The following is an 18,913-nucleotide window of genomic DNA, read 5'->3' on the forward strand; positions in this document are numbered from 1 at the left end:
CGTCCAATATCTGATTAAAAAAAGGCAGCAAATTGGTCCTGCATGTGGCCAACTGCAGCAGTTGACTACAGTGGGTGATGCTGGTAATCGGGCAATGGGTTTGCAACTGGTTCATCCAGTTCAATGTTGGGTCGCTCCTTATCCATTATGTAATTGTGGAGAACCACACAGGCTTTGACCACCTCGTCGACTGTCTCCATTTTTAGACTAATGGCTGTTGCAAGAATGCGCCATTTTGAGACACTCCACTGTTCTTCGGGCCCTGGTCAGTCTGTAGTTCTAAATCCTTTTAGTGTGGTTCAAGACCCGACTGGAATATGGCTTCAGTAGGTTTTCACACATCTGAAAGGCCTCATTCCCACCCATAACAAATGGCATTGGTCGACCTTGAGTGTTGGGGAGAGGTCGTGGCCGTGGAAAATTAAAATTTTTGCCATACACACGGCGGCCCATGTCTGAGTTCTTAACCCCTTCCCGACCCATGACGCCACGTAGGCGTCATGAAAGTCGGTGCCAATCCGACCCATGACGCCTATGTGGCGTCATGGAAAGATCGGGTCCCTGCAGGCCGGGTGAAAGGGATAACTCCCATTTCACCCGATCTGCAGGGACAGGGGGAGTGGTAGTTTAGCCCAGGGGGGGTGGCTTCACCCCCTCGTGGCTACGATCGCTCTGATTGGCTGTTGAAAGTGAAACTGCCAATCAGAGCGATTTGTAATATTTCACCTATTATAACGGGTGAAATATTACAATCCAGCCATGGCCGATGCTGAAATATCATCGGCCATGGCTGGAAATACTAATATGCCCCCACCCCACCCCACCGATCGCCCCCGCAGCCCCCCGATCTGGCCGGTACACTGCTCCGGCTCCCCTCCGTCCAGTGCTCCGCTCCCCCCCGTGCTCTTGTCCGCTCCCCCCGTGCTCCAATCACCCCCCCGTGCTCCAATCACCCCCCCTGCACTCCGATCCACCCCCCCCGGTGCTCCGTTCCACCCCCTGTGCTCCATTCCAGCCCCCCCGTGCTCCATTCCAGCCCCCCCGTGCTCCGTTCCACCCCTCCCGCGCTCCGATCCCCACCCCCGTGCTCCGATCCCCCCCCCCGTGCTCCGATCCCCCCACCCGTGCTCCGATCCCCCCCCCCCGTGGTCCCCCCCACCCCATCATACTTACCAATCCAGCCGGGGTCCCGTCCGTGTTCTCCCTGGGCGCCGCCATCTTCCAAAATGGCGGGCGCATGTGCAGTGCGCCCGCCGAATCTGCCGGCCGGCAGATTCGTTCCAAAGTGCATTTTGATCACTGAGATATAATCTATCTCAGTGATCAAAATAAAAAAAATAATAAATGACCCCCCCCCCCCCTTTGTCACCCCCATAGGTAGGGACAATAAAAAAATAAAGAAATTTTTTTTTTCCACTAATGTTAGAATAGGGTTAGGGTTAGGGGTAGGGTTAGGGGTAGGGTTAGGGGTAGGGTTAGGGCTAGGGTTAGGGCTAGGGGTAGGGTTAGGGGTAGGGTTAGGGGTAGGGCTAGGGGTAGGGTTAGGGTTAGGGCTAGGGTTAGGGTTTCGGTATGTGCACACGTATTCTGGTCCTCTGCGGATTTTTCCGCTGCGGATTTGATAAATCCGCAGTGCTAAACCGCTGCGGATTTATGGCGGATTTACCGCGTTTTTTTCTGCGCATTTCACTGCGGTTTTACAACTGCGATTTTCTATTGGAGCAGTTGTAAAACCGCTGCGGAATCCGCACAAAAGAAGTGACATGCTGCGGAATGTAAACCGCTGCGTTTCCGTGCAGTTTTTCCGCAGCATGTGTACAGCGATTTTTGTTTTCCATAGGTTTACATTGAACTGTAAACTCATGGGAAACTGCTGCGGATCCGCAGCGTTTTCCGCAGCGTGTGCACATACCTTTAGAATTAGGCTATGTGCACACGGTGCGGATTTGGCTGCGGATTCGCAGCAGTGTTCCATCAGGTTTACAGTACCATGTAAACATATGAAAAACCAAATCCGCTGTGCCCATGGTGCGGAAAATACCGCGCGGAAACGCTGCGTTGTATTTTCCGCAGCATGTCAATTCTTTGTGCGGATTCCGCAGCGTTTTACACCTGTTCCTCAATAGGAATCCGCAGGTGAAATCCGCACAAAAAACACTGGAAATCCGCGGAAAATCCGCAGGTAAAACGCAGTGCCTTTTACCCGCGGATTTTTCAAAAATGGTGCGGAAATATCTCACATGAATTCGCAACGTGGGCACATAGCCTTAGGGTTAGGGTTGGAATTAGGGTTGTGGTTAGGGTTAGGGGTGTGTTGGGGTTAGGGTTGTGGTTAGGGATGTGTTGCGGTTAGGGTTGTGATTAGGGTTATGGCTACAGTTGGGATTAGAGTTAGGGGTGTGTTGGGGTTAGTGTTGGAGGTAGAATTGAGGGGTTACCACTGTTTAGGCACATCAGGGGTCTCCAAACGCAACATGGCGCCACCATTGATTCCAGCCAATCTCGTATTCAAAAAGTCAAATGGTGCTCCCTCACTTCCGATCCCCGACGTGTGCCCAAACAGTGGTTTACCCCCACATATGGGGTACCAGCATACTCAGGACAAACTGCGCAACAATTACTGGGGTCCAATTTCTCCTGTTACCCTTGTGAATCTAAAAAAATGCTTGCTAAAACATAATTTTTGAGGAAAGAAAAATGATTTTTTATTTTCACGGCTCTGCGTTGTAAACGTCTGTGAAGCACTTGGGGGTTCAAAGTGCTCACCACATATCTAGATAAGTTCCTTGGGGGGTCTAGTTTCTAAAATGGGGTCACTTGTGGGGGTTTCTACTGTTTAGGCACACCAGGGGCTCTGCAAACGCAACGTGACACCCGTAGACCATTCCATCAAAGTCTGCATTTCAAAAGTCACTACTTCCCTTCTGAGCCCCGACGTGTGCCCAAACAGTGGTTTACCCCCACTCATGGGGTATCAGCGTATTCAGGAGAAACTGGACAACAACTTTTGGGGTCCAATTTCTCCTGTAACCCTTGGGAAAATAAAAAATTCTGGGCTAAATAATTATTTTTGAGGAAAGAAAACGTATTTATTATTTTCACGGCTCTGCATTATAAACTTCTATGAAGCACTTGGGGGTTCAAAGTGCTCACCACACATCTAGATAAGTTCCTTTGGGGGTCTAGTTTCCAAAATGGGGTCACTTGTGGGGGGTTTCTACTGTTAAGCCACATCAGGGGCTCTGCAAACGCAACGTGACGCCCACAGAGCATTCCATCAAAGTCTGCATTTCAAAACGTCACTACTTCACTTCCGAGCCCCGGCATGTGCCCAAACAGTGATTTACCCCCACATATGGGGTATCAGCGTACTCAGGAGAAACTGGACAACAACTTTTGGGGTCAAATTTCTCCTGTTACCCTTGGGAAAATAAAAAATTGCAGGCTAAAAGATCATTTTTGAGAAAATAATTTTTTATTTTTTATTTTCATGGCTCTGCGTTATAAACTTCTGTGAAGCACTTGGGGGTTCAAAGTCCTCACCACACATCTAGATTAGTTCCTTTGGCGGTCTAGTTTCCAAAATGGTGTCATTTCTGGGGGATCTCCAATGTTTAGGCACACAGGGGCTCTCCAAACGTGACATGGTGTCCGCTAATGATTGGAGCTAATTTTCCATTTAAAAAGCCAAATGGCCTGCCATCCCTTCCGAGCCCTGCCGTGCGCCCAAACAGTGGTTTACCCCCACATATGGGGTATCAGCATACTCAGGACAAACTGGACAACAATATTTGGGGTCCAATTTCTCCTATTATCCTTGGCAAAATAGGAAATTCCAGGCTAAAAAATAATTTTTGAGGAAAGAAAAATTATTTTTTATTTTCATGGCTCTGCGTTATAAACTTCTGTGAAGCACCTGGGGGTTTAAAGTGCTCAATATGCATCTAAATAAGTTCCTTGGGGGGTCTAGTTTCCAAAATGGGGTCACTTGTGGGGGAGCGCCAATGTTTAGGCACACAGGAGCTATCCAAACGCGACATGGTGTCCGCTAACGATGGAAATAATTTTTCATTCAAAAAGTCAAATGGCGCTCCTTCCCTTCCGAGCCTTACCATGTGCCCAAACAGTGGTTTACCCCCACATGTGAGGTATTGGTGTACTCAGGAGAAATTGCCCAACACATTTTAGGATCCATTTTATCCTGTTGCCCATCTGAAAATGAAAAAATTGAGGCTAAAAGAATTTTTTTGTGAAAAAAAAGTACTTTTTCATTTTTACGGATCAATTTGTGAAGCACCTGGGGGTTCAAAGTGCTCACTATGCATCTAGATAAGTTCCTTGGTATGTCTAGTTTCCAAAATGGGGTCACTTGTGGGGGAGCTCCAATTTTTAGGCACACGGGGGCTTTCCAAACGTGACATGGTGTCCGCTAAAGAGTGGAGCCAATTTTTGATTCAAAAAGTCAAATGGCGCTCCTTCCCTTCCAAGCCCTGCCGTGCGCCCAAACAGTGGTTTACCCCAACATATGAGGTATCAGTGTACTCAGGACAAATTGGACAACAACTTTCGTGGTTCAGTTTCTCCTTTTACCATTGGGAAAATAAAAAAATTGTTGCTAAAAAATAATTTTTGTGACTAAAAAGTTAAATGTTCATTTTTTCCTTCCATGTTGCTTCTGCTGCTGTGAAGCACCTGAAGGGTTAATAAACTTCTTGAATGTGGTTTTGAGTACCTTGAGGGGTGCAGTTTTTAGAATGGTGTCACTTTTGGGTATTTTCAGCCATATAGACCCCTCAAACTGACTTCAAATGTGAGGTGGTCCCTAAAAAAAATGGTTTTGTAAATTTCGTTGTAAAAATGAGAAATCGCTGGTCAAATTTTAACCCTTATAACTTCCTAACAAAAAAAAATTTTGTTTCCAAAATTGTGCTGATGTAAAGTAAACATGTGGGAAATGTTATTTATTAACTACTTTGTGTCACATATCTCTCTGGTTTAACAGAATAAAAATTCAAAATGTGAAAATTGCGAAATTTTCAAAATTTTCGCCAAATTTCCGTTTTTATCACAAATAAACGCATAATTTATTGACCTAAATTTACCACTAACATGAAGCCCAATATGTCACGAAAAAACAATCTCAGAACCGCTAGGATCCGTTGAAGCGTTCCTGAGTTATTACCTCATAAAGGGACACTGGTCAGAATTGCAAAAAACGGCAAGGTCTTTAAGGTCAAAATAGGCTGGGTCATGAAGGGGTTAAAAGTCTGGGAATTGTTGCCACAGCCAAAAGCTCCAATGTCCACGGTGATAAAGCGTCAGTCCACATCGGCTATTGCCATGAGCACAACAGAAAAATATTTTATATAATTGAAGTACTCGATCCTGTTCTGGCTGGTTTGATAATGCAGATGCGCTTTCCATCCACAACTCCCAAACAGTTGGGGAAATCACACACATTCCAGAATTTTTCTGCAATTTCAATCCACATGTCCGCGGTGGGTAGTGGTATAAACTCATCCCGGAGAACATTCCACAAAGCCCAGCAGGTGTCTGCAACTATTCCAGACAGGGTGGAAATTCCAAGCTGGTATTGGAACTGGAGGGATGATAAACTCTCTCTGGTTGCCAAAAATCTGGAAGAAAATAAAAAAAAAACAATTACAATCAATTATATTTATGGTGCTGTTATGCTAAAGCCATAAAGGAAAATACCAAAAAAATACATGTCAGAACACACAAAATTAGCACTGGCATTTGTTTAGATTTGTTACATACCTTAATGTAACCAGCAGACGTTCCTCTGGTGGAATCGCTCTAAGGAGCTGGGTGTCCTGTCTCCGTATGGCTCCTTGGACATGAGCAAGCAAATCCTGGAACGAGTCTTGCGACATCTTTGTATATTCTGGGAATTTCTCCGGGTTGCCATTAAGCTCACCATACAGCGTGTGATAGGCTCCACGTCTCTCACGTAGTTCAATAATGGGGTGTCTCCAAAAACGCCTACGCCGTCTCCTTCTCCATCTTTCGCGATTTCTGTCTCCCAAGCCAGCGCACAGGCAAGAAACAGCTTGATGCTTAAATCCAGGTTGAAATAAAAGCTCTCCATGCGAAGATCCATCATGACACAGGATACAGTAGCACACATTGGCAGTGTCTGGTTATCTAGATTTTTCTCCTGTAAATTTTGTCACCATGCGCACCAAAAACGCAAACGCAGGAAAAAACGCATGGAAAAGCGTGCAATCGTGGCATTTTTTTAAGTCACACATGCTAAAAAACGCCGCGTTTGTACGTGTTTATATGCGGTTTTTCCTGCACTTGCGGATGCGGATTAAACGCTGCAAATTCTAATGCAAATGTGAAACTAGCCTAACAGATGAGCTCTGATTGCTGCTGTTAATTATTTAACTGCTGCTGCCAATCACTAACAGCGGCATATTAAATGTGTAGTTGCCCATGCGCACTGCTGCAATCAGCCCATTGCAACACAATAGATAATTTATTCTATGTAAATGTGGCCATAGCCTTTAAAAAAATTCTACTTTTAGTAAAAATCTAATTAATTTGACCAAAACATTGGTTCTTGTTTTCTCAGCAAAAGTTCAAAAAGAAATTGATGTGGTGATTGGTCAGGAGCGATGCCCTTCTTTAGAGGATCGGAGCAAGATGCCGTATACAGAGGCTGTGATTCATGAGATCCAAAGATATGCAGACATTGTCCCATTGGGTTTGCCCCATGCAGCATCAGAGACCACCAACTTCAGGGGGCACACAATCCCCAAGGTCAGAGGAAATTTGCTCATTAATACATCAGGCCATATTTCTACAGACATAGGCATGATGCATTAAGCTTAATGGACCAACTGAATTTTTCCCTGCCTAGTGTCAACCCCTTTGGAGCTGTGCAATTTAAAGAGGTGGTCTGAAACTAACATGGATTTTCTTATGAAATGTCACCTCTAATGAGGATTGAAGAGCCTGCTAAGAGAGCGAACTGTCAGAACACATTGTACAAAGAGCAGCAGGGAGAGCAGAGATCATCTCCATCCTCAAAAGTGATGTCTATTTTGAAGAGCAGGTCTAGTTTCTGCTCTCCCTGTTCTTTGTACTCTCTCCTTACCATGCGCACTAACAGTGCACTCTCTTGCCTGCTCATAATTTTTCATTAGAGTCGGCAAGGGAGCGCACTGTCATTTTACATTTAAAGAATATCACACAGTGAGAAAGATGCTCATGCTGATCATACATCAGATTTGCCAAGCAATGCATGCACATTACAGCAGTGACTAGGACACTACTGATGCTTTGTTTCACGGTAGAGAGAGAGGCTGTGGCAGTGACTGCAGCGTCTGCCCCTTGATGATGTTTTGTCTGAGTATCCCAGCATGCACTGGGGATTCTCAAATGAAATGTCATGAAACCTGACACAGGTAGAAAATTAAAATAAATATAAAGCAGTTAGAGTAGTGAGGGAACGGTAGGTGTTATGACCTGGTGGTCAGGACAATAATGGACCTGGTGGTTAAGAGCACACGGAATGACCTGATAGTTACTGATAATAAGGACGAGCTCTGGGATGTGGGAACTCTGCTGACCGCAATCCCTAAACCTATCAAACACACTAGAAATAGCCGTGGATTGCGCCTAACGCTCCCTATGCAACTCGGCACAGCCTAAGAAACTAGCTAGCCCTGAAGATAGAAAAATAAAGCCTACCTTGCCTCAGAGAAATTCCCCAAAGGAAAAGGCAGCCCCCCACATATAATGACTGTGAGTAAAGATGAAAATACAAACACAGAGATGAAATAGATTTAGCAAAGTGAGGCCCGACTTACTGAACAGACCGAGGATAGGAAAGGTTACTTTGCGGTCAGCACAAAAACCTACAAAAAGACCACGAAGAGGGCGCAAAAAGACCCTCCGCACCGACTCATGGTGCGGAGGCGCTCCCTCTGCGTCCCAGAGCTTCCAGCAAGCAAGACAACAAATTAAATAGCAAGCTGGACAGAAAAATAGCAAACCAAAGAAATACAAGCTGAACTTAGCTTCTGATGGGAAGACAGGTCACAAGAACGATCCAGGAGTGAACTAGACCAATACTGGAACATTGACAGGTGGCATGGAGCAAAGATCTAAGTGGAGTTAAATAGAGCAGCAGCTAACGAATTAACCTCGTCACCTGTGGAAGGAAACTCAGAAACACCCACCAGAGGAAGTCCATGGACAGAACCAGCCGAAGTACCATTCATGACCACAGGAGGGAGCCCGACAACAGAATTCACAACAGTACCCCCCCCCTTGAGGAGGGGTCACCGAACCCTCACCAGAGCCCCCAGGCCGACCAGGATGAGCCAAATAAAAGGCACAAACCAGATCGGCAGCATGAACATCAGAGGCAAAAACCCAGGAATTATCTTCCTGACCATAACCCTTCCACTTGACCAGGTACTGGAGTTTCCGTCTCGAAACACGAGAATCCAAAATCTTCTCCACCACATACTCCAACTCCCCCTCAACTAACACCGGGGCAGGAGGATCAACGGATGGAACCACAGGCGCCACGTATCTCCGCAATAACGACCTATGGAACACATTATGGATGGCAAAAGAAGCAGGAAGGGCCAAACGAAATGACACAGGATTGATAACCTCAGAAATCTTATACGGACCAATGAAACGAGGCTTAAACTTAGGAGAGGAAACCTTCATAGGAACATAACGAGACGACAACCAAACCAAATCCCCAACACGAAGTCGGGGACCCACACAGCGCCGGCGGTTAGCGAAACGTTGAGCCTTCTCCTGGGACAATGTCAAATTGTCCACCACATGAGTCCAAATCTGCTGCAACCTATTCACCACAGTATCTACACCAGGACAGTCTGAAGACTCAACCTGCCCTGAAGAGAAACGAGGATGGAAACCAGAATTGTAGAAAAACGGCGAAACCAAAGTAGCCGAGCTGGCCCGATTATTAAGGGCGAACTCAGCCAACGGCAAAAAGGACACCCAATCATCCTGATCAGCAGAAACAAAGCATCTCAGATATGTTTCCAAAGTTTGATTAGTTCGTTCGGTTTGGCCATTTGTCTGAGGATGGAAAGCCGAGGAAAAAGACAAATCAATGCCCATCCTAGCACAAAAGGATCGCCAAAACCTTGAAACAAACTGGGAACCTCTGTCAGAAACGATGTTCTCTGGGATACCATGTAAACAAACCACATGCTGGAAAAATAATGGCACCAAATCAGAGGAGGAAGGCAATTTAGACAAAGGTACCAAATGGACCATCTTAGAAAAGCGATCACAAACCACCCAAATGACAGACATCTTTTGAGAGACGGGGAGATCTGAAATAAAATCCATAGAAATATGCGTCCAGGGCCTCTTCGGGACCGGCAAGGGCAAAAGCAGCCCACTGGCACGAGAACAGCAGGGCTTAGCCCGAGCAAAAGTCCCACAGGACTGCACAAAAAACGCACATCCCGCGACAAAGACGGCCACCAGAAGGATCTAGCCACCAAATCTCTGGTACCAAAGATTCCAGGATGCCCAGCCAACACTGAACAGTGAATCTCAGAGATAACTCTACTAGTCCATCTATCAGGGACAAACAGTTTCTCCGCTGGGCAACGGTCAGGTCTATCAGCCTGAAATTTTTGCAGCACCCGCCGCAAATCAGGGGAGATGGCAGACATTATTACCCCCTCTTTGAGAATACCCGCCGGCTCAGGAACACCCGGAGAGTCAGGCACAAAACTCCTTGACAGGGCATCAGCCTTCACATTCTTAGAGCCCGGAAGGTACAAAACCACAAAATCAAAACGGGAGAAAAATAACGACCATCGAGCCTGTCTCGGATTCAACCGTTTGGCAGACTCAAGATAAGTCAAATTCTTGTGATCTGTCAAGACCACCATGCGATGCTTGGCTCCTTCCAGCCAATGACGCCACTCCTCGAATGCCCACTTCATGGCCAACAATTCACGATTACCAACATCATAGTTACGCTCAGCAGGCGAAAACTTTCTAGAAAAGAAAGCACATGGCTTCATCACCGAGCCATCAGAACTTCTTTGCGACAAAACAGCCCCTGCTCCAATCTCAGAAGCATGAACCTCAACCTGAAACGGAAGCGAAACATCTGGCTGGCACAACACAGGGGCAGAAGAAAAACGACGCTTCAACTCCTGAAAAGCCTCTACAGCCGCAGAAGACCAATTGACCACATCAGCACCCTTCTTGGTCAAATCAGTCAACGGTTTAGCAACAGTAGAAAAATTAGCGATGAAGCGCCGATAAAAATTATCAAAGCCCAGGAACTTTTGCAGGCTCTTCACAGATGTCGGCTGAGTCGAATCGTAAATGGCCTGGACTTTAACAGGGTCCATCTCGATAGTAGAAGGGGAAAAAATGAACCCCAAAAATGAAACCTTCTGAACTCCAAAGAGACACTTTGACCCCTTCACAAACAAGGAATTCGCACGAAGGACCTGGAACACCATTCTGACCTGCTTCACATGAGACTCCCAATCATCCGAAAAGACCAAAATATCATCCAAATACACAATCAGGAATTTATCCAGGTACTCTCAGAAGATGTCATGCATAAAGGACTGAAATACTGATGGAGCATTGGAAAGCCCGAATGGCATAACCAGGTACTCAAAATGGCCCTCGGGCGTATTAAATGCTGTTTTCCATTCATCGCCTTGTTTAATACGCACAAGATTATACGCCCCTCGAAGATCTATCTTGGTGAACCAACTAGCCCCTTTAATACGAGCAAACACATCAGACAGCAACGGCAAAGGATACTGAAATTTGACTGTAATTTTATTAAGAAGGCGGTAATCAATACAAGGTCTCAAAGAACCATCCTTCTTGGCCACAAAAAAGAACCCTGCTCCTAACGGTGATGACGACGGGCGAATATGGCCTTTCTCCAAGGATTCCTTTATATAACTCCGCATAACGGCGTGTTCTGGCACAGATAAATTGAACAATCGGCCCTTAGGAAACTTACTACCAGGAATCAAATTAATTGCACAATCGCAATCCCTATGAGGAGGTAGGGCACTGGCTTTGGGCTCATCAAATACATCCCGATAATCCGACAAAAACTCTGGAACTTCAGAAGGAGTGGAAGACGAAATAGACAAAAATGGAACATCACCATGTACCCCCTGGCAACCCCAGCTGGACACAGACATAGATTTCCAGTCCAATACTGGATTATGAACCTGTAGCCATGGCAACCCCAAAACTACCACATCATGCAGATTATGCAACACCAGAAAGCGGATATCCTCCTGATGTGCAGGAGCCATGCACATGGTCAATTGGGTCCAATACTGAGGCTTATTCTTGGCCAAAGGCGTAGCATCAATTCCTCTCAATGGAATAGATTACTGCAAGGGCTCCAAGAAAAAACCACAGCGCCTAGCATACTCCAAGTCCATCAAATTCAGGGCAGCGCCTGAATCCACAAATGCCATAACAGAATAGGATGACAAAGAGCAAATCAGAGTAACAGACAATAGAAATTTAGACTGTACCGTACCAATGGTGGCAGACCTAGCGAACCGCTTAGTGCGCTTAGGACAATCGGAGATAGAATGAGTGGAATCACCACAGTAAAAACATAGCCCATTCCGACGTCTGTGTTCTTGCCGTTCAGCTCTGGTCAAAGTCCTCTCACATTGCATAGGCTCAGGCCCATGCTCAGATAGTACCGCCAAATGGTGCACAGCTTTACGCTCACGCAAGCGTTGATCGATCTGAATGACCAAGGACATAGACTCATTCAGACCAGCAGGCATGGGAAACCCCACCATGACATCCTAAAGGGCTTCAGAGAGACCCTTTCTGAAGATTGCTGCCAGGGCACATTCATTCCACTGAGTGAGCACAGACCACTTTCTAAACTTCTGACAATATATCTCCGCTTCATCCTGACCCTGACACAGAGCCAGCAAGATTTTCTCTGCCTGATCCACTGAATTAGGTTTGTCATAAAGCAATCCAAGCGCCAGAAAAAACGCATCAACATCACGCAATGTCGGATCTCCTGGCGCAAGGGAAAATGCCCAGTCTTGAGGGTCACCACGTAACAAAGAAATAATGATCATTACTTGTTGAACAGGGTCACCTGAGGAGCGAGGTTTCAAGGCAAGAAACAATTTACAATTATTTTTGAAATTCTAGAACTGAGATCTATCACCAAAAAACAAATCAGGAATTGGAATCCTATGCTCTGACATCGGATTCTGAACCACAAAATCTTGAATGTTTTGTATCCTTGTAGTGAGATTATCCATCCAAGAGGACAGACCTTGAATGTCCATGTTTACACCAGTGTCCTGAACCACCCAGAGGTAAAGGGGAAAAGAGAGACAAAACACACTGCAAAGAAAAAAAAATGGTCTCAGAACTTCTATTATCCCTCTATTGAGATGCATTAGTACTTTGGGCCACCTGTACTGTTATGACCTGGTGGTCAGGACAATAATGGACCTGGTGGTTAAGAGCACACGGAATGACCTGATAGTTACTGATAATAAGGACGAGCTCTGGGACGTGGGAACTCTGCTGACCGCAATCCCTAAACCTATCAAACACACTAGAAATAGCCGTGGATTGCGCCTAACGCTCCCTATGCAACTCGGCACAGCCTAAGAAACTAGCTAGCCCTGAAGATAGAAAAATAAAGCCTACCTTGCCTCAGAGAAATTCCCCAAAGGAAAAGGCAGCCCCCCACATATAATAACTGTGAGTAAAGATGAAAATACAAACACAGAGATGAAATAGATTTAGCAAAGTGAGGCCCGACTTACTGAACAGACCGAGGATAGGAAAGGTTACTTTGCGGTCAGCACAAAAACCTACAAAAAGACCACGCAGAGGGTGCAAAAAGACCCTCTGCGTCCCAGAGCTTCCAGCAAGCAAGACAACAAATTAAATAGCAAGCTGGAGAGAAAAATAGCAAACCAAAGAAATGTAAGCTGAACTTAGCTTCTGATGGGAAGACAGGTCACAAGAACGATCCAGGAGTGAACTAGACCAATACTGGAACATTGACAGGTGGCATGGAGCAAAGATCTAAGTGGAGTTAAATAGAGCAGCAGCTAACGAATTAACCTCGTCACCTGTGGAAGGAAACTCAGAAACACCCACCAGAGGAAGTCCATGGACAGAACAAGCCGAAGTACCATTCATGACCACAGGAGGGAGCCCGACAACAGAATTCACAACACGTAGGGATGTTTTCATTGAAGTACAGAAAAGTGACAAGATTATTACATTAAATAGGAAGACATTTAGAATGAAAATCAATGTTGGCTTCAAACCACCCTTTTATAAGTGTTGTACACATTTCATGAAATGTTTTTATTTTAATATAAATTAGTGCATTATGGGATAAAAATCAATTTTGCAACTGTGGTTTTATTAAACATTTTGCACCATTTGTTTACGAATTAAACTTATTGCTGGGTAAAGAATGAGCCAGATGAATATCTAAAAGTAGGCTCATTCTTACCATCTTTGTCATAGAAAAATGCGGCAGCACTCACCGATCCTGGAGTCCAATTGATGGATCCGTAGAAGCGCTAGACACAGCGCGAAATGGCCGTTGTCGACCCCTGCACATTCCTGTTGTCACTGCACATCCCCCGAGCCGTGAAGATGTATTATTATATGTCTCAATAAAGACTTTCTTCACTCCAGGATCGTTGAGTGCTGCCGCATTTTTCTATTACAAGGATTTGTTACTCACTTATGTTCCATGCGAGCACCCGTGATCAGCGGTCAGGATCCCAGCTGGTTCAGCACGTATCTTGTTGTTTTTTTCTCCTTGTGCCCTAGCAGTGCTGCTCCGCTGTTTTTCTTTTTTTTTTGGTTCATTCTTACCATCTGACAGTAGAGGATGTAGCTCTTTTATCTATATTTTTTCTAAGCTCTTGTCAGCTGATTTATGGCAAATCAAAAGTTGAATGTGCAGGGGAAAAAATACCGTGTAAAAGTCAAATTGTGCTAAATGTTTAATAAAACCCAATTATGAAAAATATTTTTACCTCCAAATACATGCATTTAAAGAAGCCCTTCAGTGAACTTTTTTTTTATTCCAAAAAATTTGTGTATATCTGTACTTTTAGCTAACGTCATCTTCTCCAGTATCCAATGCTGTTCTGGTCCTCTTCTGGGAGACATCACTGCTATTCAGAATTTTTGGATCACTCTCTTTATGAGCTGGAAGTCTCTTTTACAATGTGAGTCTATGGAGCCAATTACTTTGTTCCATATGCTTAAAATGTAAAAAGCCACTTCCATGTCATGGAGCGCAGTATGACCCGAGAGTCTGTTGAGTGGTGACGTCATTGAGAAGGGGAGCTGAATGACGCTAAAAACTGAAAGCATTTTCATGATTACTACGTAATGCTTCATTTCCCCTCTGGGGTTGCTGTGTAGGAATTGAAATCTTGGTGGCTTGTTCCTCTAAATATTAATGCTGATTTTACTCTCTGTTATATTCTCTTCCCTATTAAATGTTCTCTCTTCTTATTGCATTGAAGGACACCACCGTGTTTGTCCTCCTGTCCTCTGTACTGAAGGACCCCAAGTACTTCAGGAACCCATCAAAATTTGACCCAGGGCATTTTCTGAACGAGAAAGGAGAGTTTCAGAAGAACGAAGCTTTCCTACCGTTTTCAGCAGGTATTATTGAGGCAATGACACAAAATAAAAATTTATTGATAAAGTCAAAATTTAATTTTCTATTTTTGAAATTGTTACTTTAAAAAAATCTAAAATAAAAATGTATTTTTTCCCTTTTTTTTGCAGGGAAGAGAATTTGTCTAGGAGAAGGAATGGCAAGAATGGAGATTTTTCTTTTTCTCACCTTCATATTGCAGCATTTCAACTTAAAAACAGATGAGAACCCTTTCGATATTGACATTACCCCTCTACCTTATAAAATACGTTTTGTGCCTCGCTTATAGCTATGGCTGATGGAAGTAAAGGAACTTATAAAAAATGTGCTCCTTAACCTCTTCACCCCGGAGCCTAATTTCATATTCCTGACCAGGGCAAATTTTTCAATTCTGACTTGTGTAATTTTCTGTGGCAATAACTCTGGAACTCTTAAATGGATCCTAGTGATTCTGACAATATTTTCTTATGACAAATTGTACTTCATAATAGTGGTAAAATTTGTTCAATATAACGTTGTTTGTTTGTGAAAATGCTGGAAATTTGGAGAACAGTATTTAAATTTCGCAAATTTCAAACTTTTCATTGTTATGCCTTTATAAAGAGAGTTATGTCACACAAAATTGTTAATAAATAACATTTCCCACATGTCTACTTTACATTGAAACAATTTTTGAAACATAATATTTGGGCTTAAGAAGTTATGGGGGTTAAAATTTGATCAGCGATTTCTCATTTTTACAGCAAAATTTACAAAACTTTTTTCTTAGGGACCACATCACATTTGAAGTTACTTTGAGGGGTCTGTTAAGTTTTGTGAATCGCCCTAAATATAAATTATGATAAAGTGCGATTGCAACCCGGGGTCCACCGTGCAGTGATGGAAAACCGCAGCTGGTGAACAATGGCAGAGCAAAGCTGCGAGCTAGCACTATAAACACACCAAGTAAAAGGTCACTCAGTGTGAACAGAGTGCAAAGTACCTAGCTCTGTTACACCACAGAGTGGCACTAAGAAAGAAAGCACTCAGAGCTTTACCCTGTTACACGTCACAGGAGTAAAGCAGTAAGGACGCTAGTTGGGGTCCAAAATTTGACTTTTTTGTGAAGTCAACTGAATTTTTGATAAGTCAGACTGTTGATCTTTACCCTCGTCACAGGAGTAAAGCAGTAATGATGCTAGTTGGGGTCCCTATAGCTACCCCCCAGGGCAGTGTAGGTTGGTGGTTGTGCTTGCTCTGACACTCGGCTGTGCTAACCGCACACACAACTTGAGCCACCCAGAGTCAGATGCTAAGCCAAGGGGAAGTTCCCACCCTACACTGCCTGCCTAGTCACACAGCCGCCGTGTTAGAAGCAGCACACGTGCACACACAGAGTGGTAACATATCCACCAACATGCAAGACATAAATGATATTAGCACACCGGCTTTTCCAGAGAACCTTTTATACATTCCGCTTAAGTACAGTCAGACAGGACCTTGCTCGAGGACCAATCCGGAACTGCCACATCACCCGAGCAGCTGATGACCGACCACCAATGAGAAGTCGCCACCTCACGAGCATGCTCAGCACAGTGATTTCTGGACTTAGCCTCTGGAGCGTCTGTTTGCTGCTGCTTATTGCTGATTACTATAGCTTTGGCTGGTAGGCCAGCAGTAACCAAGCGAACAGCCAGAGTCTGAGAAAGATGCTGAGACTGACGTCTTTCCAGAGCAGTCCCTAATGCGGCTGGAGCCGAACGGGAGACCGCAGAGGCAGACAAGGCTTGGTATCTACCCCGTGAAGTGGGAGAATCCCGGCACCTGACAGGGTCTATATGATAGACAATACCAAAAAGTGACACCATCCTAAAAACTGTACCCCTCAAAGTGCTTAAAACCACATTCAAAGAAGTTAATTAATCCTCCAGGTGTCTTACTGGAATGAATGTAATGTGGAAGGGAAAAAAATATTTTACAAAAATGTTACTTTAGGCTGGTTTCACATTTGCGTTTAAAAACGCAGTGTTTTAAACGCAAACGCATGTGATGAAATTTAAATGCGTTTAAACGCTGCATTTTTTAGATGCATGCGTTTTTGCATGTGTTAAAACAAACGCTGCATTTTGACGCGTTTACATGCGTTTTTTCCTGTGTTTGCGTTTTTGAAACGCATGATGAGAAGTGTGTGACAGCTGCCAATCATCAAAATCAACTAGAAAACCCACTATAAACAGAAATAGCTAGGGTTAGGGTTAGGATCCCTAGTAACCCTAGGGATCCTAACTCTAACCCTAACCCTAAGGGATCCTAACCCTAACCCTAACCCTAGGGATCCTAACCCTAGGGACCCTAACCCTAACCCTAGGGATCCTAACCCTAACCCTAGGGACCCTAACCCTAACCCTAGGGATCCTAACCCTAACACTAACTCTAGGGTTCCTAACCCTAACTTTTAGAGTTAGGGTTAGGATCCCTAGGGTTAGGGTTAGGGTTGGGGGGTGGCTTATCAGTGTGTATTCTTGTGTTTTTCTATTAAAACGCATGCAAACGCATGTGCTTAAAAACGCATGTGTTTACATAGAAAGCAATACGTTTTTTTGCCGCAAAAAAACGGCGCTAGAAATTACTACATGTTGCATTTCTGCAACAAAACAAATGCATAGAAATGACGCATACGTCGTCAAAATGTGGCGAAACTCATGCAAAAAAAACGCATGCGTTTTTAATGTTAAGTATAGGAAAAAAACGCATGCGTTTTTTTACGCTAAAACGCAGCGGCAAAAAACGCAAATGTGAAACCAGCCTTATCCCCAATTTTTTTTTATTTTCACAAAAATAACAAGAGAAATTGGACCCCAAAATTTGTTGTGCAATTTCTCCTTAATATGCCCCATATATGGGGAAAACTACAGTTTGGGAGCATGGCAGGGCTTGGAAGGTCAGGCAAAATTGGCAGACGTCAATGCCATGTTTGAAAAGCCCCTGATGTGCTTCATAGAATTTTGTGATGTTTAGCCGTAAAAAGGAAAAAATATATTTTTCCCACAGAAATGTTTCTTAAGCCCTAGTTTTGTCTTTTTCATAAGGGTAACAGGAGAAAATGCACCATACAAATTGTTGTACAATTAGTCCTGAGTACACAGAACCCTATATGTGGTGCAAAACAATTGCTTGGGCACACGGCAGGGCTTGGAAGGAAAGGAGCACCAATTTAATTCTGGAGCGCAATTTTGGCTGGAACAGATTTCAAATGCCCCTGACATGAAAAAAACAAACAGATAAAACCCTTCAAAAATGACCTCATTTTGGAAACTACATGTATTGAAGAATTCATCTAGTGGTGAGCATTTCTAACATTCAAGCGAGTCAATGGAAAATTATCATTTTTTCCACTAAAATGTTACTTTAGCCTCAAGCTTTCAATTTTCAAAAGGAATCATAGGAGAATATGGACCACAAAATATGTTATTCAATTTCTCCTGAGTGTGTCAATACCTCATATGTGGTCGAAAACAACTTTTAAGGCATTAAGGCACAGTGGAAAGCTTCGAATGGAAGGAGTGCCATATTGTAGTGCACATTTTGCTGGAACAAGTGACCTCGTTTTACAAACTACACCTTTCAAAGTATTCATCTAGGGGTGCAGTAATTACATTGACTCAAAAAGTGTGTCAGAGAAGCGTACACCATTGGGCGGGGAAGAAAATATAATTACTGTACATTTTTATCACAAAAATTTTATTTTAGCCCTAGATTTTACATTGTTGCTCAAGGAAATGGCTACAAATGGCATCAAATTTAGTCATACAATTTCTGGTGAACTTGGCAATACTCTATATGTAGTTGTACTATTTGACTCTTGCATAACAAATTATCGTAGAATAGTTTGCGGGCTACATTTGCAGGGGTCAGTATTGGGACCTGTTCTCTTCAACATATTCATTAATGATCTGGTAGAAGGTTTACACAGTAAAATATCGATATTTGCAGATGATACAAAACTATGTAAAGCAGTTAATACAAGAGAAGATAGTATTCTGCTACAGATGGATCTGGATAAGTTAGAAACTTGGGCTGAAAGGTGGCAGATGAGGTTTAACAATGATAAATGTAAGGTTATACACATGGGAAGAAGGAATCAATGTCACCATTACACACTGAATGGGAAACCACTGGGTAAATCTGACAGGGAGAAGGACTTGGGGATCCTAGTTAATG

At 43.9% G+C, this 18,913-nt stretch overlaps 1 protein-coding gene across 1 annotated transcript in view; it reads left to right on the forward strand.

The window, feature by feature from the left end:
* Nucleotides 1–15,360, forward strand: part of LOC138661781 (cytochrome P450 2G1-like) — a 59,861-nt gene extending 44,501 nt beyond the window's left edge. Inside the window, exons 8-10 of the mRNA XM_069746692.1 lie at nt 6,599–6,786; nt 14,577–14,718; nt 14,845–15,360. Of these exons, the coding sequence (XP_069602793.1) occupies nt 6,599–6,786; nt 14,577–14,718; nt 14,845–15,002 (488 nt within the window). The 3' untranslated portion in view covers nt 15,003–15,360. The remainder of the gene's footprint in view (nt 1–6,598; nt 6,787–14,576; nt 14,719–14,844) is intronic.
* The last annotated feature ends 3,553 nt before the right edge of the window (nt 15,361–18,913 follow it).

The sequence above is a fragment of the Ranitomeya imitator genome, chromosome 2, assembly GCF_032444005.1.
Source record: "Ranitomeya imitator isolate aRanImi1 chromosome 2, aRanImi1.pri, whole genome shotgun sequence".
Classification (NCBI taxonomy): domain Eukaryota; kingdom Metazoa; phylum Chordata; class Amphibia; order Anura; family Dendrobatidae; genus Ranitomeya; species Ranitomeya imitator.